Raw genomic sequence first — 23071 nt, 5'->3', positions numbered from 1 at the left:
GCAAAGAATTTAGCTAAATAGCTAATTTGCTTACTTTGGAAACATAGGTAGTCAGCTTTAATCCCAGTGTTAGCATTAGACCATTAACTGAAATTCTCTGATTCTTCTATTTCCCTATGCCTCAAACTCTAAATCTGCGATATAAACCTGAAATGTGAACTCATGCTTTAAGTCTACTATTTTCCCCAATGACAGGTATCCCATTTACTGCTCAACCTATGTTAGTTTATGTACTCTGGTTTCAAGTCAACAAAGATGATGTCTACTGATAGATATATTGAGGAACCAATTTAAGGGTCCTTACCTCCTTAACTACAGTTTAAGAGGTCTTACTCAAAGGCTTTTTTGGGGTTGGGGGAGAACCTGAATACAGAAGGCAACGGGGACAGGAGGCATAATAAATACCTGGATAAGATTTTCCTCGGAATAACATTAGCAGGACTTCGTAAAGGACAGCAAACCCTAACCCATGATGGTGAATCTCAAAGTATCCACAATTTGTAAAAGTATACGGTCTGTTTAGAATGGTCTTCCATAATCTAAAGAGGGAGCTTATCTTACATGCTACGGCCTATTTGCACTGTTTATCATCTTTTATAACCCTACGATTGAGGGTAGGAGGATAGGAGGTTTGTGCTATAGCCCTAGAATTTCCCATAAAAATGCGAAAAATACCCACATCAAACAAAATTACTCCACAGGTTAAGTTGATGATCCATCATGGTCTGCTGTAAAAAAACGTACTGTGAGTGGTCAGAATGAATTGAAGCAAGAGAAGGAACTTATTACATCTCCGTAGGCCACTCGCCTGAATGGTCGATTTAAATGCAATCTCAGGGAGAGAAAAAAAGCATTCCTCTGCCACAATCACCAGTGTTAATCCTGACTGGAAACAGACAGGAGGAGCTGGATGCGCAAAAGAAAATGGGAAAATGTTTGTGAAACTGTATCTGAATCACAAGATGAGGAAACAGTCTCAAGCAAATAATGTGGTGCTTCATCTAGTCAGACCGGTGGCTGAAGTAAAAAGACTTCTTTTAACCTTGAAGTCTGACTTTCATTTACTTCTCTTTTTCAATGCTTGAGGATCTGTCTCAGCTTACTGTTGGTTAACACACACAATGCAGTGTTTCCAGGTATAATGTTTGAAGATATTCCGAAGTCACAAGAAGGAATAAATCGGTCATCTATTACGAACATTAAAATGTTTGAGGAGCCAATTTTTATAAAGCAACAAATTAAAGATCTTACAAATTCATGTTGGACGCAAAAAACACTATGTCAACACAATTGTCAATATTTTTAACATAATTGTACACGTACTGCAACTTCATTAGAGTCTCCATGCTCAAAGTATTCCTGCACAATTGGAGTTACGGTTTTTTCAAATGCTTTTTCATCCAAAGGCAAGACAGTGGTCTCATAGACACAGCTTTCCTGTAAAATTAAAGACAAAGTAAGTACTAATACAGGTATATCACAGTTTAAGTCCTACCAGACTGCTGAACTGCACAGTTTAACAGCTTGCAAACAATAAACTCCACTAAAGCACAGGATGTTGCAAACCACTTGCTACTTGAAAGAAAGATGTAAAAGGTCAGTCTATACAATAGTGTTCTGAGAATACTGTACACAAAACAAAAAGTAAGCAACTACTCATGAACAGTAGGACAAGCGTTATTTACACTTTTGCCTGGGGACAGTTAAATATAGTTGAGGAAAAACATTTCTGCCCCTTTGGTAAGAAGAAAAACAAGAACAGACTATGCCAATCTGTCTGGCTGTTGTACTGCACATGCACAAACATTCATTCACACACTAACATAGATCAGAGATATGAAGACAAGAAGCATAGACATCAATGAATACACAGAAGAAAACTTGAATATACCTTTGAACAAAGTCACCCATGTGCACCAAGACATGCTACACAAACACACACACAACCTCTATCACCCACAGCAGGTTGGAGAAAAGTGGTGGAGGGTCACACCCCCACGTAGAAGGGAGGATAGACAGGTGAACTGACAGGTGTAGGTTACATTCAAAGCCCTCATACTGAAAGTCTACATATAGCTTCTAGGCTTGTGAAAGGTGTGAGAGTGAGAGAGAGAGAGAGAGAGAGTTGCTAATGTTCCAAAAGGATAAATTACTCACCTGTAATCCTAGTTCTCTTCCAGGGGTATCCTCATCAAAGTCATAAGCACTGAATATTCCCGCCCACGTGCTGGACCCCGGAAACATTATAAAAATATATATGTAAAAACACATATATCTAGCTCCACATATATGTACATACATATATTATTTTTCTCATACCAATGCAGCCCCAAAAAAAGGCTAACACAATGTAAAACCTTGTACATGTACTGCAATTATAAAGGAAACAAAGAACACATTAAATCAAATATCCTTTCAATTTTGTGTTTTAATGAGTAAAGCCACTCATAACTCCTGAAAAATGCTCATAGAAAGACATGGTTAGCCTCAGGCTGCATTGAAAAGCAATAACATAGAAAATGAAAGCATTTTCAACAAAAAACTGGCACTGTGCCTTTAAGGCAGCCCTGACCCCAGGCTTCCCATCATGCCTCAGGGGTGACAGTTAGGTCAGTTGTTCTTTGCATAACCCTGATGTCAGGGCTAAATACAATTGTAAAAAACGTACAGCTCTCATTTACCTGGGGAGGCGGGTGGGTTGTTTATGACTTTGATGAGGATACCCCTGGAAGAGAACTAGGATTACAGGTAAGTAACTTATCCTTCTCTTCCAGGGGATCCTCATTAATAGTCATAAGCACTGAATAGAATAGCAAGCCCAACAACCACCTGCAGGTAAATGAGAAGTACATCTTCTACCTTAAAAGACCCAACATCGCAGCCCAGACTGGCTGTTAAACAGATTCCGCAAGGAGGCTTGGCCTACTTGGCTATCTGCCCTTGTGTCAGAATCAAGACAGTAATGTCGATGTGACGGGGCCGGTGTGGACAATGTCCGGGACTGGTGGTATGCTGCCCCCTTTGTCACCAGTTTGTCTCTCCTCTCAGCAGCACAACTCCCCGTACCTACAGGAAGAGTGGAACTACGAAGCAGACAAACACCATTGGGATTGTAGTCACGACGGACGCGGCTCCTTTAAATCGTTCTCCCAAGGCGACGAGACTCCTCCCCTCTATGTCAGCGAAGCAGCCGGGCCAAAAGAAGGAGGAACCCGGAACAGAGCGGACAGCGTTTCCCTGGAGGACGGAGGTGCAGGCGAAGAGAGAAGGTGTTTACAGCGGAAGCCGGACGGAGAAGGAGAAGACGAGGAGACGAGCCCAGGCGAAAGCAACAAGCCAGGAGGCTACCGGTCCCACGCATTGCCCAGCGGGAGGAGTGTGGCTATCAGAGGTATGGGGCAAGCTAGCGGGTTGGGTGCGTCGGCGTGTACCACCTAAAGACTAGAGATAGTATTTGTAGATATCTGTACAGTCCCCTGACCTCTACCCAGCACGAGCACTAGAGCACTCCAGTGTTACTGTAAATACACAAGAGCACGTGGTTTCCCTCACCCCCGGTCCTATAATACAAGCCCCAGACAAGGAACTAAATCCCCTCTATTTTTTTCTGTGTTCTTCTCTTCCATTCTAACGGAGCGGACCTACCACCTTCCTCACTCTGGAGTCCATTGGCAGTCAGAAGACGGACCCAGCAGAGTTCACAAGAGAGAGACTTACAAGCAGGAGGAGGAGAGCATATATGAAAATAAAGCCCTCTTTGAGATCGTTTATCAAAGTCTCGGACTCCATTCCTCTCACTCCAGTAGCCCCATCACAGTCTGGTAAATGTATGGACGGACCGCCAAGTCGCCGCCTTACAGATCTCAGACATGGGCACATTATTGAGAAAAGCCGCAGTCGCAGCTCTTCCCCTGGTGGAATGCACCTTGGGAGAAAACCCCAGGGGCTTTTGCGCTAGCTGGTAAGCAAGTTTAATACATGAAACGATCCATCTGGAAATGGAACGTTTTGAGGCAGCATGGCCTGTCCTGATCGATCCATAGTTAACGAAAAGATGATCAGAATGACGACTCACTTTAGACCTGTCAAGATAGAATTTTAAAACCCTTTTCAGGTCTAAAGAATGCAGAGCCCTCCCAGCTGGAGTAGAGGGGTTGGGAAAAAAAGTGGGCAGAGAAATGGTCCGATCTGCATGAAAATCTGACACCACTTTAGGCAGAAAAAATGGATGCGTCCGCAGCACCACCCTATTCAAATGGTTCTGATGCACAGAGGGCTTGAATCTCGCTCACTCTGCGAGCGGACAGGATAGCCACCAAAAAAGCCGCTTTCCATGAAAGATGTTGTTGTGAGAATTTGGCCTAATATGTAGTGCTCACTATTCTAGTGATCACTGTGTATCATTCCAAACAACCCTTATTGATGATTGGTTGTAAGTCAACCTTATAGACCAGCTATCCTAGTAGCATGGACAAGAGCAGTCTTTAGGCTAAACTCTAGAGGGTGTGTTAAGCCAGCTGTTATACCATCACATATACCCCTTGAACACCAAGTGAAAGGACACCACACAAGTTGTTATGAAAATAAAAGGATATTTATTTATAACAAGTCTACCCTGAATTCTTTATGAGTCAGGGAGCTAAGCACACAACAAAACTCTTAAGAAAATACTTTAAGTCGCACAATTTACACACATGCCCGAGGGGCACGAAAAACCATATACTCTAAAAGTGGAATGCGAAATACTAGCAGGTAAGTAACAAGATCCAGAGGCTTTAGGATCGCTAGGACTACACTACTGAACCTTCAGGTTAGGAGCAGGAGGCCTAGGGGGATCGGGTGCAGAGTGTGCACTCTCACGCGGGATGTGGGACAAAGTCTATGGATACTAGTATTCACAAAGTTAGTGTTATCGGACGAATCCAACTAGATAGGCTGAAAACAAAAAAGGATCTGGACACTTAGATAGTGAACCTACGTTGGAGCACCGAAATGCTCAAGTTACCTAGCCCAGGGGCTGCGGCGGCATAGGGTTCAAAAGACGTCGGGAATCCTCGTTACAGTCTATGGAGCCTGAAAGAAGAAGTTGCTGGCAGGCGACCAGTGATGATGTTCGATGTGATCCAAGCCTGGATCGGTGATGGAGACGACCTGAAAGCAGAGGGGACTCAGTTCTTAATCACTAGCCAGTGATTAGGTGGGCACCAGGATGGCACCGGATGAAGTCACCTCGACCAGGTGAGTGGGCGACGCTGGACTCTGCTGTCTCTCGGACCAGGAGGCGTTGTCGGCGACCAGGATGGAGGTGCGAGCTGTCCCACGAAGGTGTCTGCTGTCGGCGATGCTGGACCCAGGATTGGGGCAACAAACCTTGGCAAAGGCAAGCCCACGCGGTGGAGTCAAGATGGCGTCTGGAGTGGACCAGGAGGGTCCGGGGTGCTCCTCTCTTGGAAGGGAGCAAGGGCCAGTCTGGAGCAACCAGACCAGCGGTGTAATCGTCGTGGTTCGTCGTCAGGAGGGCCACTAGCCAGCAGGCAAGTGACCGGACAATGCGGTGAGCAGCAAAGAGCAGAAGGGCCCCCACGCAGATCTCGTGGATGCTGGGGGGCTGGACTTCGGTGCTGGAGCTGCTCAGGGTTAGGGCTTCTCAAACCCCAAAGCACTCACTCGAGGATCCCTCGGCGGTCGTGCTGGATAAGCGTCGTGCAGTTTAGAAGATGGCCGGTCCCTTCAGGTCTCGTCACACCCACGAATCTCAGCTGGGCTGATGATGCAGGTAGAGGTCAGAGATGCCAGGGAATCCGGGTCTTATCGAGCTGGGCAGTCTTGATCCGGAGGATGGACGTGCAGCAAACCGCATGCACTTAGATGGTGCTCGCTGGTGCCGGGTGGCTACCCCTTAGCTACAAGGGAGAGTCTTCAGAAATGTTCAGGAGTTCTTTCGTGGAAAGTAGTCAAGATTCAGAATTATCCAATTTGGGAAGGGGGCCCGCTCCTACCTTTATACTAAAGAAAGGGGCTGGCACGCGACTAGGTCCTGTCCATGGGTGGGCCCAGGAGGGGGGTGGTTACACCCCTCTCCCTTGTCCGGACTTTCCCCAGCTTAGGGGCTGGTGTGCCCCCGGAACTGGTTCAAACCGGCAGATGCATAGTGAGCACCGGGGTGCCACTTGCAGTCACCTTCCTCTCAGCCCTGCCTACCTGGGATACACAAAACCCTGTCGGGGATGGTGCTAGCACCGCCCCTGACAGGAAACCCTTTGTCCAAGCTCTCCTCGCTGGAAGGACTCCCAGCAGCAGGAGGTCAGACTTGTGTCTGTGGTGGCAGCATCCATTTTGTGATGCTGAGGCTCGAGTTAACTTTAACAGGGGTTCACAGTTACATACATGTCGTGTCCCTCTAGAAGGGTGGAATGCTAACCCCGTCGCCAGAATTGGCGAGGGGTTAGTATTCCAATTCGTATTACACCTTACTCGACATGTTTTGATAAAGCGATACCAAAGTTGGCAAATAACCGCGAGGATTATAATGCACTTAAGAGTATATGGTACGCGTTATCATGGAACAGCTATTAGGACTTGGTTCCGCAAGCTGCAAACGGGCTCAGCTCATGCCAGAGCACCATCTCACATAATTCCAAGCACTCTGCCTTCAGGATTGTTAAGGCCTGCCATAGGAGTGACTGATAGGAATATATGTGTACATTTTTAGGATTAGATATAGGAATACTATATCTAAAGCAAAGGGTGATTACACCACCTTGCCCCAGCTGTCGTGCAGCCAGTTGTGTCAGGTTTAGATGGCCAGCCAGGGGTGGCATAATACATGCTGCAGCCCCTGGTAGGCCCTGGGAACACCTATGCCCTGGGTACCTAAGGTACACTGTACAGGGACTGATAAGGTGACTCAGTATCCAATTAGATATGTACCTAAGGTACATGGAATCCATTTTACAGAGAGAGCAGTAGGCCTGGGGCCCTGAATAGCAGGGTCCCAGGTCAACTAACTTGAAAAACCGCAAAACACCAGGCAAAAAGTTGGGGGTAACCATAGTCAGATATCCACCTTCCTACAGTTGTAAAGTAGCTTTGTGAATGGGTTCAAAAGGAGGACCCATTAACTTTGATAGCACCAGGTTCAAATCCCAGGGTGGAGAAGGAGGACGCACTGAGGGTATACTTTTTTCAACCCTTGCAGGAAGTCCTTGACAGATGTTAGCTGGAAAAAAGAGGTTTGAGAAGGTGACCGCCTATAAGCCGTTATGGCCGCTAGGTGCACCTTGATGGAATTAAATTTTAAACCTGCTTTAGCCAGATACAACAAATAAGGAAGAACTGCTTCTTCTTGACATTTGATCGGATCATGACTATTATGTATACACCACATATAGAATCTCTTCCACTTGCATGCATACGAATGTCTGGTGGAAGGACGCCTTGCCTCTTTCAGAATGCACATGCAGTCCTCTGGCAAACCTAGATGGCCGTATTGAATGACTTCAGGAGCCATGCTGCCAAGCTCAGTGACGGAAGGTTGGGATGGTAGATCCTCCCGTCCATCTTGGACAACAGGTCCGGCCTGCATGGTAGCCTCTTGTGAGGAGTCACTGACAGGCGAGGCAGGTCCGGTACCACCACTGCCTCGGCCAATCGGGAGCAATCAGAATCATTGTTGTGCACGAGTGTGTTAGCTTGCTCACCACCTTCGGAATCGACGGGAAAGGTGGAAAGGCGTACACAAATTTGTTTGACCAGTCGATAAAAAGAGCATTCCCTTTCGAGCCTGGCCGGTGGAACCTGGAGGCGAAGCTTCGGCATTTGGCGTTTTGGTCGTCCGCGAACAGGTTTATGGCGGGACGACCCCAGGATTGAAAAAGTTCCTCTACCACTTCGTCGTGAAGAACCCAGTCTTCCTTGTCGTCGAAATGACGGCTTAGAGCGTCTGCCCTCACGTTTTGCTCTCCTGGAAGGTGAACCGCCGTGACAGACAGCCTGCGAGCTAGAAGCCAATGCCAGATCCTCTGCGCTTCCAACGACAACGTCCGGGAGCGCGTTCCCCCCTGCTTGTTCAAATAGTACATTGTGGTGGTGTTGTCCGTCTGTACTAGCACGGATGCCTCTTGGATTGAGGGGAGGAACGCTTTGAGAGCTAGATGGACTGCTCTCAGCTCGAGCATGTTGATATGGTAAGTTCTTTCCTTGTGTGAACACTGACCATGCACCTGCAGTGGGCCCATGTGTGCTCCCAAGCCCAGAAAGGAAGCGTCCGTGATCAGCGTCTGAACAGGGGGAGGTTGGTGGAACAGGACTCCCACCTGCATATTCTGAGCTTTTGTCCACCACGGAATAGAAGCTCGAGCTGCGTCTGAGATGGTGATGTGATCGTCCCAGCGAGCCGATTGTTGATCCCACTTGTCCTCCAGATCCTGCTGAAGAGGACGCATTTGAAGTCTGGCATTCGGAACCAGGAAGATGCAAGACGCCATCTTGCATCTTACTGTCCTTATCTGGAGGCACAGTGGAGGATGAGGCGACTGCATTGGACTTCTTCGCCGCCGCGATAATCACTGAGTCCAGGGGAGGATCAGCTCTGAGGAATAGCGGGTCGTCCTCTGGAGATTTGTACTTTTTAAGGATCCTTGCCGGAGCCGCATTGACCGTCGCTGGGGTTAAAAAGACGTCCATAACTGGATCTATAATCCCCGGCACCAAAGGCAGAAGAGGTTTGGGTGCAAACCTATGCTGTAGTGTTTCGAAAATTACTGAGGTCTTGATCTGCGGAGCTTTTAAGGTAACTCCCAGCTTAAGAGCTCCCCTACCAAGTATGTCCTGAAAAGAGAAGATATCATCAATCGGAGATACCCTCATTGAAGGAGAGTCTGTTAGGGTAGGAGAGTAGTTTCTGTGAGAGCGGGTTGAGGAAGAAGAAGTAGAAGGAGTTCTTCGCTCTCTCCTTGTGCTCCTTGATCGTGATCTACGCCTGCTGGTTCGCACCCTGGAGCGTGATCTTTCTCTCTGGCGAACAGGGGAGCGTGATCTTTCCCTCTGGCGAACTGGGGAGCGTGATCTTTCCCTCTGGCGAACTGGAAAGCGTGATCTTTCTCTTTGTCTCACCGGAAATCGTGACCGTTCTCTAGGCTTAGAGAGCGGTTGCTGCATCCGATACGCTGTTTCCTTGTCCTTAGCCCAGTGATGAAGTGGCCTGTACCATCTTGGTGAAAGCCTGATAGTAGGCGACTTTGGAGCTGAATCTTTCACTGGAGAGTGTGATGGAGGCGTTGCATCCCTTTGCGAATGACTGGATTCCTCGCTGCCCGACTTATAAATAATTAAATCCGGGCCAGAGTCTGAACCTGAGCCAGCCGCAGACCTGGAGCGACTGCGAGAGTCCCTCTGCTCTGGAGACCTCTTCCTCTTGGCAGCGTGACTGTCACTCACTTGCGAGCCCTGGTCATCCTCCGCAGCTGAAGCGGATCCAGAAGACCTCAGAGACTGCTGTGCTACTGGTTGAGGCTGAACCACTGGAGTCCCATGCCTCGACGTCGACTTCCGAGGAGGTGAAGTCCATAAAGGCTTTTCCAACGTTGAACTTTGTTCACCTCTCGACGGCGAGTGTCCGGCTGACGCTTGTGAATGCCTCTACGTCGAGCGTCGATGGTGTGACGCCGACGGAGGAAGCTTCGACGTCGAACTACCATGGTCCTTCGACGACGATGAATGCCTCGACGTCGAGTGCCGATGGGTCGTGGACGGAGAATTCCTCAACGTCGATCGCCGATGACCTGGCGACGACGGAGGATGCTTCGACGTCGATCGCCGATGACCTGGCGACGACAGAGGTTGCTTCGACGTCGATCGGCGATGACCTGGCGACGACGGAGGATGCCTTGACGTCAAGCGTCGATAGCCAGACGTCGACGGAGGCTGTCTCGACGCCGAGCGCAGATGACTAGGCGACGGCTTCGACGTCAAAGACTCTTCCTGAGCCTTCGACGACGGAGGTCTCGACGTTGAGCCGCCCTGCTTCAACGGTGACCTCTCTCTCGACGCTGCACGTTGCCCGGTTGACGGCAGCGGAGATTTCTTGACTTTCGATGCTGAAGACTTCACTTTCTTCGTCGTTGGAGACCTCGACGCCGATCCAGACGCCGAAGGAGAGCAGGTCGGGACTTTTTTCGACGTCGACTGCTTCTTAAGTCTCTTTGGAGACCTACCTCTCTCAGAAAGTCCATAAATTCTGCTTCTTTCTCTGTCCTTGATAGTTCTGGATGACAAGGACTGGCAGTGGACACAAGATGCTACCTCATGAGAGTCAGGTAGACAGCGAATACACACTGGATGTGTATCTGACCAAGCCTTCTTATGCTCACAGGCAGGGCAGGTGTCAAAAAAAGCCTTAGGCATTTTGACAAAAAAATAACCTTTTTTGAGCCCAAAAAAGGTAGAACTATCTCTCTAGGGTAAAAACCTGTCGAGTAAGATAAAAAAATTGAAGAAAACACCAAGTAATTCTGACAGAAAGTCAGAAAAAGGTGGGAGCGGTTAACCAGGGTCCTGACGGAAGGAGCCGGAAAGAACAACTGACCTCACTGTCACCCCTGAGGCATGATGGGAAGCCTGGGGTAAGGGCTGCCTTAAAGGCACAGTGTCAGTTTTTTGTTGAAAATTCTTTCATTTTCTATGTTATTGCTTTTCAATGCAGCCTGAGGCTAACATTGTCTTTCTATGAGCAATTTTTAGGAGTTATGAGTGGTTTTACTCATTAAAACACAAAATTCAAAGGATATTTGATTTAATGTGTTCTTTGTTTCCTTTATAATTGCAGTACATGTACAAGGTTTTACATTGTATTAGCCTTTTTTTGGGGCTGCATTGGTATGAGAAAAATAATATACGTATGTAGATATATGTGGAGCTAGATATATGTGTTTTTACATATATATTTTTATATTGTTTCCGGGGTCCCGCACGTGGGCGGGAATATTCAGTGCTCATGACTATTCATGAGGATCCCCTGGAAGAGAAGTAGGTTGAGGATGGGGACCAAGTGAAAGACTGCGAAAATGAGGTCAGGACACTCATACCTGATGTGTCTCAGCCTCCAGAAGTCTTATTTTCTCTTTTTACTACGGGCCTGATCTGGCTTGCTTTCCCTCGTGGTTCTTGAAGTCAGGAAGCTCATATTTGCATTGAAAGGCAAGAGAGAGATTAAAAACCTCTCTCTCCTGCCCGTCCTCCTTTTATTGACCCAGGGCAGCAGCACAGGGTCAATAAAAGCAGGGTGGAATAAGATTGTAAGCGTTTTTTGGTGTGTGAAAGATTTTGTATTAAACAATTAAATAATTTTATAATTTGCACTTCTATTTTAAATAAAAAAGCAAATTAATTTGGACATTCTAGCCTCTGAAAGTTTGACCTGCTATAGATCTGTATTGCCGGTGCCACACCAGGCTACAAACGTGCATCCAGCGTATACAGAGTTAGTAAGACGTCTAGCAGCCAGCATGACATGCACAACTTCAGGCGGAAGATGGAATGCAGTCAACTGCTGCTACTCAATCTCCAAGCATAAAGGCGCAGGTTGTGTACGTTCAGGACATTGCCCTGTTTCTGTGACAGGAAGTCCTGATCAGAGAACAGATGCTCATGCCCAGATATTCCATGAACCACACTCTCCTTGCCCAATCCGAAGCAATTAGGACCACTTGGCCCTGGTTGCTCCTGATGATCTTTAGAACTTTAGGCAAGAGAGGTAGTGATGGAAAGGTGTTGAGGAGTCTTGCGGTCTACTCTATTTGGAGTGCACCTCTGACAGACAGCTTTCTTGGAAATTGCAACGCACAAGATTTCGACATTGCTTGATCTCTTCGGTGCCAATAAAGATCTAACCAGTGTTCCACAATGCTGCAAGATACCCAGTGCCAACTTAGAGTATAACTGACATTCATGATACGTCTGGCGCTGCCGGTTGGCTTGTCTGCCATGCGGTTCAAAGATCCAACCATGTGGGTCCCGACCATGGAAATACCCTCTACTTCCAGCCAGCACAAGAGGCAAAGTAGTTCCTGGCACAAGAACCAGGACCCCACCCTGCCTTCCTTGTTTCAGTACCACATGACAGTGGAATTGTGCTTTAGAACCTGAACCAGCCTCTGTTAATTGGACAGTAGGAAGGCTTTCAGTGCTAGAAAAATCACCTGCAACACCAATAGACTGGTCTCTAGTGGAGGCTCTTCTCCATATCAGAGTCCTCTGATCTCCACCTTTCCCAGATGACCTCCCTGGGGGGGGAAGTGAAATGGGGCCTGCTACCGTTTCAATTGCAGCTGAGCCAACACTGCATGTCTTTTGCAGTCTTCTCCATACCTGGGTGGAATCAGATAGGTTGTCCTGGTGCTGGACCCACTGAAATTTCAGGTTACACTGCAGAGCCCCCTATATGACACCCTGCATAATCAACTAGCAGGATGCCAAGAGGCCCAGTGGCCTTACAGCCACTCTCACCAAGACTCAAGACAGAGGGTGAAATATTGAGATCATAGTCTGAATGTCCTGGAATCATTGCGGAGGACGAAAGGTCAGTAACTGCACCCTACCCGGGATGACTCCAATCAAGGAGACCCTCTGCAAACGAGTCGGGCAACTTTGGCACATCGATCATGAATCCCAATGATGTCAGGAGGTTTACCATCTGGGGATTGTCTATTACTGCCTGTGATAAGTTCACCTTAAAGAGACAGCCATCAAGGTAGGGGAACACTAGTAGCACCCCGACCTCAGGAGATGTGTTGAGATTACTGCCATCACTTTCTTGAATACCAGAGTGGCGCAGTGACGCCAAAGGGTAGCACAGAAAATGGTCTGTTGCACTGTAGGACGGGTATATGAAAAGTAAGCGTCCTGCAGGTCTAAAGCCACCATCCAGCCACCTAGATCCAGGGGAGAACGAACCTAGGCTAGCATGATCATCTGGAGATTGACCTTCCAAATGAAGCAATTCAAAGGGAAGAAATCTAAAATGGCACAAAGGGCTCAGTCCTTCTTCAGCAAGAGGGTATTTACAGGCAGTCCAAACTTCCTGGGACGTACCCCTCTCGAAGGCTCTTTTCATCAATGAAGCCTGCCCTTCTGGATGCACAGGATGGACAAGTGCACCTCTGAAAGACGTTTATGAGGGAGGTGCAGTGGGCTAGAAAGGAATGGCAAAGTGTATCCTCATGTGACATTCTGGAGGACAAAACTTTTGAATGTTCTATTTTGATACCCTTCAAGGAACTTTTTGATCGCATGAGTGCCTTAAAAGAGGCAAAACTGATAAGACAACTGTTTTGTAAGGGTAGAAAGGCCAGGGGATGTGCTATGGCCCAGCTTTATTCAAAAGTATTCCAATCCCGAATCAGCCTTCTTGCCAAACAGAAACAACTATCAACTGGCATGTCCATTAAAGAGGCTTGCACATCTAGAGACATGCCTGTGGATCGCATCAAAGCATGCCATGGAAGCATCAAGCTAGTGAGACTGCTCTGCCCAAGCAGTCAGGGGTTTTCTGACCAGAGAAGATAATATATGTAGCCACATCTTGACCATCTTGAATGGTTTGCGCCAAACTGCCTCGAAATTTCAAGGACTGCAGGCAAGATACCACCAACAACGTCCCAAAAGGAATGGGTGTACCTCCACAGCAAGCAGCTGCCATGAATCAAACAGAGCTTTAAGCTGGCTGAGGAAATCATCAACCTCAAAAAAAGTCCCAAGTTGTTACCACTCAGTCAGGAGTCTTGGGGAACGAGTATGGATTCACCCTACTGGTGAAAGTTAGAACCACCAAACTCTGGTGTAGAGTGCTGTATGAGAAAATTAGGGATGCCTGGCGCCGGCCTGTGGCATCTGCCAACCTGCTTGTTCACTAGAGTACAGAGACAGGTTCAGGACCTCCTTAAAAAGCTCCAATGAGGTTTGTCCAGGCTGTACTTTGTGAAAACATTGGTTTTAATCCACCATACTAGGCAGCTGAATGTTTAGATCCTCCCCTAAGCGTCTCATCACCACAGCGAAGGCACACTCTCCATTGGTGGTCCAGTGAGAGAACTCAACTCAGTGTCTGGGGAAGTGTCCAATTCACTGGCATCTTGTCCAGAAAAAAAATGGTCACCCTCATAATATTGGGGAAAGAATTCTTCACCCACATCACCCTTCCATACCCAAAGGCAAGTTGTTGGAGAACTTGGTGCGGTTCTGGGATAAAGGTACGATTCTATCTTAATCTGAATAGACCTGGACAGGGTGCGCAGCCGCCAGTACTAAATTGAGATGTGACCTCCACCAAGGCAGAGATGGATTCCGTCCAGAGTCAGATAGGACTGTACTGGTATTGCAGGGACCAGCATGGATCTTGGTGTCAGACAGGACATCATGTGCACTCATTTCAGTTTGTCATTTCCGGAGCACAAAGTCAGCACAGAGCCACATGATTTCATAACAACGCCAGAGGCTACCATTATGCAACAAACGTTTATTGCTACCCCACATGCAGCCCTTTAAAGAACATATGTTACAATTTTGGAAAAGGTGATGGACAGAGTTTCTGAATGATGCATAATACTCCTACCCAGTCAAGAGATCAGGGCTTGATCCATCACCGTTTTTTTAGCTCACTGCACCATCCCAGCTCAGAACCTGGCTATATGCAAATTAGTCTGTTCCTGTCCCAGTGCATGATGGGAACAGGGCAGACCAAACTACCAAGCCAATTCTTCACCAGAAAGAACATATGTTACATCATTAAAAAAACATTCCATTAGGAACTTTAAAACAACATATAACGTCATGCTAATTAGGCATCGTCCTCTTATTTGCTGCTCCTCTACAGTGAAGTATAGTTTTCTTTGACTCTGAGCTTTATGATTTACATTGTATAATTTCACTTGGCTTGACCTTTAACTTGGCAGCCTTTCACTTACGGTAACAGGTAAGTGGTGCTGTTTATGGTGTGTCCACCCTTCCAATTTCTGGTTGGGTTTCTTGTTCAATTGCCAATTAGCAGAGTATTTAAAGTATTGTAAAGAAAAAATGTAAAGCAATGGCCTGCTTTGCAAGCATGCTGTACTTACAGTGATCCGGCCCATCCAGGGCTGCAGAACACAGGTCACGCTGTGCCAGGCAGCAGAGATACCGGGCTACCCTCGAATGGCGTCCGAGGCAGGCCGCAGAGACAAAAACGTTCTCTACGCAGCCTGTACTATGCCCAGCTTGATTACTAACTAGCCGTGGGAATCGAGGACAGCTAAAGGGGGATGGATGTCACAAGAGGCATTGCACGACTCCCACCCCAATCTCAAACAAAGATTGCTCGGATCTGAGGAGGACCAGGCCGACCCTTCTTGCATGCGATGACGCACAGAAAGGGAAAGGAATATGCTACTTACCAGTATGCATCTGTTCTTGGCATGAAGGGCTGCTGACATTCATATCTGTGCATAGATCGCCTCCTAGTGTTGGGTCCGGATGATTGCACATTGTTGTCCTGGAAGAGTCTTCGAAGTATCACGAGATAGGTGGATCCTCCCCTGGACTACAGTGCGCATGGGCATCCTCTCCATCCCCAGATTGTTTTTCGCCATTGTGGCAGAGATGGAGTGCAATACTGAAAATGATGACCATGCCTGAAAATGCTTCTGAGAGCTGCAGCTGCGACAGGCACCGGGGAGGAGGGCGGGCGATATGAATGTCAGCAGACCTTCATGCCAAGAACAGATGCATACTGGTAAGTAGCATATTCCGTTCGAGGCATGAGGGTTGCTGAATTCATATCTGTGCATAGAATAAATAGCAGTTTCCTCCTTACTTGGGGGTGCCCGTGCCAGCTGCAGCAGTCTGAAAGAGTCCTGAGAACAGCCTGACCTATAGCAGCTTGCTGTTTGGAGTGTACATCTACGCAGTAGTGTTTGGTGAATGTATGTATAGTGGTCCATGTGGCTGCTCTACATATGTCTTCTAGAAGAATATTACCCAGGAAAGCCATGGAGGCCCCCAATTTGTGTGTGGAATGCGCTCTAGGGGGAACTGTTAGTGTGCGTTTAGCTTTCTGATAACATATCTGGATACATTTAACAATCCACCTGGCTATACCTGATTTGGAGATAGGGTTGCCTTTATGTTGTGGAGAGAATGCAACGAATAGCTGTTTAGTCTTTCGAAAGTGTTTTGTCCTGTCGATGTAATACAGGAGAGCTCTTTTGACATCTAAGGTGTGCAGTGCTCTGTCTGCCACCGAATATGGGTTAGGAAAGAAAACGGGCAGTTCTATATTTTGATTGATGGGGAACTGCGAAACCACTTTTGGCATGAATTTAGGGTTGGTGCGAAGCACCACTCTATTCGCATGGATTTGCAGGTAGGGTTCCTGAATTGTGAGGGCTTGCAGCTCACTGACCCTCCGCAGGGATGTAATAGCTATTAGGAAGGCCACCTTCCAGGTGAAGAACTGGATGTCACAGGAATGGAGTGGCTCAAAGGGTGGCCCCATGAGTCTGATGAGAACGATATTTAAGTTCCAGACTGGTGAAGGGGGGTGTCTGGGGGGGATCACTCTTTTAAGGCCTTCCAAGAAGGCTTTAATGGCAGGTACCCTAAAAACGGAAAGGTGTTGCCTGTTTTGAAGGTAAGCGGCTATGGCTGCGAGATGGATCCTGATAGAACTGTATGCCAGGTTGCATCGGTACAGATGCAACAAGTAACATATGATGTTTTGCGTAGATGCGTCCAACGGGTTAATGTTATTGTTGGAGCAGTAAATAACAAACCGCTTCCATTTGGCCCCATAGCAGGCCCTGGTAGTTGGTCGCCTCGCCTCTTTGATGATGTCCATACACTCAGGAGGCAAGTTCAGGTATCCAAACTCTATGACCTCAGGAGCCAAATCGCAAGGTTCAGCTGTTGTGGATCTGGGTGCTGAATGTCGCCATGGCTCTGCGTGAGGAGGCTGGGAGTGAGGTGCAGCCGCTGGTGAGGCACCACTGAAAGTTCCAGGAACGTGGTGTACCAAGCTTGCCGTGCCCACGTTGGAGCAACCAGGATGAGTGTCATGGAGTGCTGTCGCAGTTTGCGCGCCACCAGAGGTATGAGGGGGGCTGGCGGAAAAGCGTACGCAAATCTGCCTGACCAGTTCATCCATATCGCATTGCCCTGAGACTGCGGGTGTGGGAACCTGGCGGCGAAGTTTGGGCATTTTGCGTTCTCGCTTGTGGCGAACAGGTCGATGTCTGGATGACCCCACTGCTGGAAGTACGGATGGAGAACCGACGGGTGGATCTCCCACTCGTGCATCTGATGACTGTGCCTGCTGAGCAGGTCCGCCATCTGGTTGTTGACACCTGGGAGATGCTCCGCCATGAGGAAGATGTTCCTCTGAATGGCCCACTTCCATATGCTCTGGGCTAGGTGAGACAGCTGCGGGGAGTGCGTGCCCCCTGCTTCTGGATGTAATACATGGCGGTCATGTTGTCCGTCCGGACTAACACGACCTTGTTGCACAGGTGCAACTTGAATGCTCTCAGTGCCATGAAGATCGCCATGAGTTCCAACACATTGATATGCATCCTCTGCTGTTGTGCAGTCCATAGCCCCTGCACCGTGTAGTGGAGGACATGCGCCCCCAACCCTGGAGAGATGCGTCCGTCGTCAGCACTATTTGTGGGACAGGCTCCTGGAACGGTCGTCCCCTGCAAAGGTTTTGTGGTTTCCACCAATGCAGAGAGTTGTAAGCACGACCGGTCACCAACACTATGTCTTTTAGATGTCCATGAGCCTGGTTCCACTGACGGGCTAAGCATTCTTGGAGGGGTCGCATGTGCAGCCTCGCGTGCGGGACTATGAATATGCAGGATGCCATCATGCCGATCAGTTGCATGAAAACCTGTGCTGGGAGGGAGTGCTGAGGTTGAAACCTCCGGATGAGCGCTTGCATGCTGTTGACCCTGGCTGCAGCCGGCTGCGCCGTGGCCCACTGGGTGTTTATTGACGCCCCCAGGTACTGCTGGACCTGGGCTGGCTGCAGGTGAGACTTTGCGTAGTTGAGAGAGAACCCTAGACTGTGAAGGAGGTGAATGGTCCGCAACATGTCGTGGCCGCACTGTACGGCAGACCTTGCCTGGACGAGCCAGTCGTCCAGGTAGGGATACACGTGAATACCTTCCCTGCGCAAGTGCGCTGCCACAGTTGCCAAGCACTTGGTGAAAACCCTGGGAGCGGTAGTGACCCCGAATGGCAGGACTTTGAATTGGTAATGCTGACTGTTGACTGTGAACCTGAGATACGTTTTGTGGCTTGGGTGAATGGGAATGTGGAAATACGCATCCTTGAGGTCCAGGGTGGCTAGGAAGTCGCCCTGACGGAGCAGCGGCAGGACTTGTTGTAAAGTTAGCATTTGAAAGTGCTCTGAGAGGATGTATTGGTTGAGGGGTCTGAGGTCTAGAATGGGCCTTGGGGACCCGTCCTTTTTTGGAATCAAGAAGTACAGGGAGTACACCCCTGCTCCCTTTTCTTCGGCAGGCACCAGTTCTATGGCTACTTTTTGCAGCATGGAGAGAACTTCTGCTGCAATAAGTGCGAGTGCTCTGGGGACATAGGACGGTTTCTTGGGGGTATGTTGGGGGGGGGGGGGGTGGAGGTCAGTTCTAGACAATAGCCGTAACGGATAAGTTGTCTCACCCACCTGTCTGTTGTGGTGTTTTCCCAGAGTGGCAGGAACTGCTGAAGTCTCCCCCCGACAGGTGTTAGATGGTCGGGGGGCAGTGACAAGAAGTCACTGTTTGTTAGGAGTGGAGGACCTGGCGTTGTTATTGCCACGGCATCTCCCTTTGGCGCTGTTCCCACGGTATCCACCTCTGGTGTTTTTAGTGTATGCAGATTGCGTGTTGCCTTTGGCATACTGGGAGTGCTGTAGAGCTTGTCCTCTCGTTGCTCCCCTGTTACCGGAGCGACGAAAGGAACCGCTCCGAAACTGCTGTGACTGGAGAGCCCCCATGGACTTTGCAGTCTCAGTGTCTTTTTTCGAGTGTTGTGTCAACATCGGGTCCAAACAGGAAGTCCGGATTAACCGGCTGATTAGGAAGAGTAGTTTGGATCTCAGGTTTAAACCCAGAGATGCGCAGCCATGCGTGGCGTCGCAGCATCACGCTAGTATTGATTGCTCTTGCTGTGTCCGCTGCGTCCAGTGCGCACTTGATGGACGCATTGGAGATCAGTTTACCCTCTTGTATAACCATTTCCGCAGCCTCTCTGTACATATCAGGCATGTGCTGCATTAATTGTTCCAGGGTGTCGTAGTGCGCCCTGTCGTACCTAGCCAACAGGGCCTGTGTATTGGCTATTCTCCAAGTGTTAGCGGCCTGCACCGCCACCCGCTTCCCCGATGCCTCAAAGATTTTGGACTCTTTGTCCGGAGGGGGAGAGTCTCCCGTTGATTGAGAGTTAGCCCTTTTGCGCGCGTTAGCAACCACAAGGGAGTCCAAGGGGAGCTGACCTTTGATGTAGGTGGGGTCCACTGGAGCAGGCCTGTATTTCTTGTCGATCCGTGGATTGATAACCCTGGCTTTTGTTGGCTCCTTGAAAATGGCGGTGGCATGTTTGAGGGCCCCCTTAAGCATGGGCAGTGTTTTGGTGGAGCGTTCAGACGTGGAGAAGGTGTCGAATAAGAAGTCCTCATCCATTGGCTCAGCATGCATTTCGACGTCCTGATTGAGTGCTGCGCGCTCTATCAATGCATTGAACACTGCGGTGTCCTCAGTTGGAGATTGTTTGACATTGTAGGACTGAGAGTCCGGGGCGGTATGGGGGTCATCAGGGTCATCGCCTTGATCCGCTGCCCCTGACCATTGATTGGAGACATCCTGATCAGTGTTAGTATTGTAAGTGAAGCCCATTTGGCTGTAGTCTACAGTTAAGTCTTCCTCACTTTGTGTAGGAGAATGAACAGTATGGTGCGAGTAGTCCTGAAGAGGTTCAACAAGAACCGGAGAGGTGGTGGAGACCATCTTCTTTTTGAGGGGAATTTTGTAACCCTCCAAAGGATGTTCAGGCGCGATCTTCCGCTTGTGGACGGTAAGCCTGCCCGACTCCGAGTCAATAAACAGTTTTGTCTGGTTGTCGTAAGAAGGTTCATGATAGACGACCTGTGCATGTGAGGACACCTTCGTCACCTTGGAAGCCTCTTGAGTCTTTGGACGTGCAGTGGGCGGAAGGCCAAACTTAAGTGGCATCGATTCAGCCTGCTTCGAAGCAGAAGTGCCGGCTTCGTGTTTCTTCGACGCTTGAGTAGGCCGCTCGTTCGAGCGCGTCGAATCGACCTCCGTGCGGGGTGCGCCTCCGACTTTCGGCGTTGACGATAATTTCGGGGCGTCCTTGGCCGTGGCTTCGACCCTCTTCGCCAGCCCAGGCTTGAGTCCCGAGAGGGGTGGCTGTAGACCATTCCCGACAGGAAGTCCCTTGCCCTTCTCGCTATGTTTGGTAGTGGACGCAGGCACCGGCGCCGAGGCCTTCGAGGCGACGGTCTTGGTGGCAGGGCCCTGCTTCGGAGTCCCAGTGTCGGCGCCGACGGGTATCTTCGGCGTCGAAGGATTGACGACAACCTTTGAGGCGGGCGTCGAACCGACCACCATCTTGAGCAGTTTCGGTTTCGATTTCTCCTTTGTCTGTTTCGGTTTCGATTTCACAGAATCGACCGATGGCTCCTTCGAAAGGGTCTTAGCCTGGCTATGACGCGGGGCTGTAGACCGAAAGGACGGATCTTGGCTAAGGCCTTTCGGCGATGCCTCGACCGGAGCCGGAGCGGGCTGAATGTTAATGATAGGCCCTGGAGCTGCGGGCGGACTCGGTTCACCACCGGAGTTGTCATCAACGGCCGCAAGGGCCTGATCGTCGTCCCCTACCTCGACGACATCTTGGTCGTGGCCGAACTCCTCGTCTGGCTCGTCCACTTCGAAATTGGAGTCATGTTCCGACGCCGGTTCCGACATTTCTTCGGGAACGTCATCTTCTGCGTCATCCTCATCTTGGAAGAGTTCCTCGTCCCCGGCATCGAAGATGTTCGCAGGTCCTGGAGCCGACTGTTGGGCCGACTGCCTCAGGGTTGCACACTGGGTGCACATCTAAGTTTGAATATTTGGAATTACACACAGGACACCGCTTAAACAGGGTACGTTCCATCGTCGATGTAGTCTGGGCCTGAGTGGTCGAGAGAATCTTTTTTCGACGCCGATCGAAGAACCGAAAGGGCCAGGCACCGAACGATACAATACCGACGCTAAGAAGGCCTTTTGGCCTTAGGAACAGAAGAGTACAAGTTAAGTAACTGGAGTAAGAGATTAGACATCCGAACCCAATGGCGGAAAAAAACAATCTGGGGATGGAGAGGATGCCCATGCGCACTATAGTCCAGGGGAGGAGCCACCTATCTCGTGATACTTCGAAGACTCTTCCAGGACAACAATGTGCAATCATCCGGACCCAACACTAGGCGGCGATCTATGCACAGATATGAATTCAGCAGCCCTCATGCCTCGAACACACTTTACCACAGAAAAAGGACTAAGCCAAAAAAATACCTTACATGTGGGTTACCATGACTACGCACAGCGCAAGAGAATAACGGCAGAGATTCATTACTTGACGCTGGAAACAAAAGAGATAATATATTAAGCTCCTCAAAAAAAGGGGGAGGATTTAAAAACCAATATAATACCCCTGAAAAATTACCTTCCACCATGTTAATAAAAATGTGCTAATTAGTTTTTTTGCAAAATAATTCAAGTCCTTCTTAAAAGAGGCAGTGGAAGCAGTTTTTAATAAAAGAAAAAGGAATTATCCTACTGAAAAGGACTCAGTTATCCATTCAGAGAAGGAAAACCCTTTACCAAGAAGGAGGTAAGGTCTTAAAAAAGACAAAACACTAGAGTGATGAGCCTCACGGTAGCCTGTGCGCTTCAAAAGAACAGGATCAATCCCTGGGCAGCCTGTGAGCTACGGATGACCTGGGTGTCCACAGCGGCAAAACTGGCAAGAGTAGCCATATTAGCAAATAGCTCAGGTGTCCCTTGCGGCACAAGAAGATCGAGTGGCCTTCATGGCGCATAAAACCTCAGTTTTCAAACTGATAATGAAGAGTATCCTTTTTCATTGAATTTTGACGATGATGCAGACAAATGTGTTTTACCCCTGAGAAACCCTAGCTAAAGACCTCCTTGATGATGACTTGAACCAGCCCTGTAATCCTAAGCCTATTAAAGACCCGGCAGGCATAGAGATGTTTATCTATACCAGTATTACACACCCAAGAGGGTCAGATTGGTGGTCCATGGGACGGCGTGGAAAACTTCATAAAGTTCTAGATCCGCAAACCCTTGAAAAAGACACCTAATGAGAGCTGAATGCCCCAGAACCCTTCCTAGATAACAAATCAGGGAGAATACCTAATTTAGACCCTGAACATTTCTATTTAAAACAGAAAGGAACCCAAGAAAAGGACTTGAGCGCTGCATTAAGCACTGCCAAAACAGAGTACTGGATACTTTAGGACCACTTGCTAGAATGTTAGACTTGGCAGAAAAAGCCTCTCCTAAGGGCTCCCCCGTGGACTCTTCCGAGCGAGGGTGGAGTCAATGAGCCTATGCCTCCTTTGTAAAGCCAATGCAGGGCTAACCGCAGAACTCAGGAGAGCAATATTAATGAGAATGAATCCAAAACTGGGAGACCTTGCTAACAAGGATATTCAGGGTGACCCGAATGGCCTACTCTTGAGAAAACTTTATTAAGATACTAGGGAAGTATGTCTCGACCTTTTCGGGTTTTAGTAAAGCTCAGACGAAAATGAGATGCATGTTTGGCAGAAGAGGTTTGGGAAGGGCTGACAGGATAGGACTGGCTGTCAGCCGCAGACAGCATAGGTCCATATATTACCAAGAAGGTCAAAGTAGTTAAGGAAGTGTAACAAGGTGCCCAGTACACAAGGGAACAACAATGAAACGGACTGATCGACTCATATTGACGAGGATTCCCTTACTCCTTCCCCACAGGA

At 48.6% G+C, this 23071-nt stretch overlaps 1 protein-coding gene across 2 annotated transcripts in view; it reads right to left on the bottom strand.

Annotated features, from left to right (window-relative positions):
- The window catches only part of PDCD4 (programmed cell death 4), a 572963-nt gene that overhangs the window by 279807 nt on the left and 270085 nt on the right, over positions 1–23071 (bottom strand). For both annotated transcript variants that reach the window (XM_086922777.1, XM_086922778.1), the window contains exon 5: positions 1324–1437. In XM_086922777.1, the coding sequence (XP_086778903.1) occupies positions 1324–1437 (114 nt within the window). The remainder of the gene's footprint in view (positions 1–1323; positions 1438–23071) is intronic.

Source organism: Lissotriton vulgaris, chromosome 5, assembly GCF_964263255.1.
Source record: "Lissotriton vulgaris chromosome 5, aLisVul1.2, whole genome shotgun sequence".
Lineage (NCBI taxonomy): Eukaryota > Metazoa > Chordata > Amphibia > Caudata > Salamandridae > Lissotriton > Lissotriton vulgaris.
Note: the sequence above shows the minus strand (reverse complement) of the source record. Positions and strands in the feature narration are given on the sequence as shown.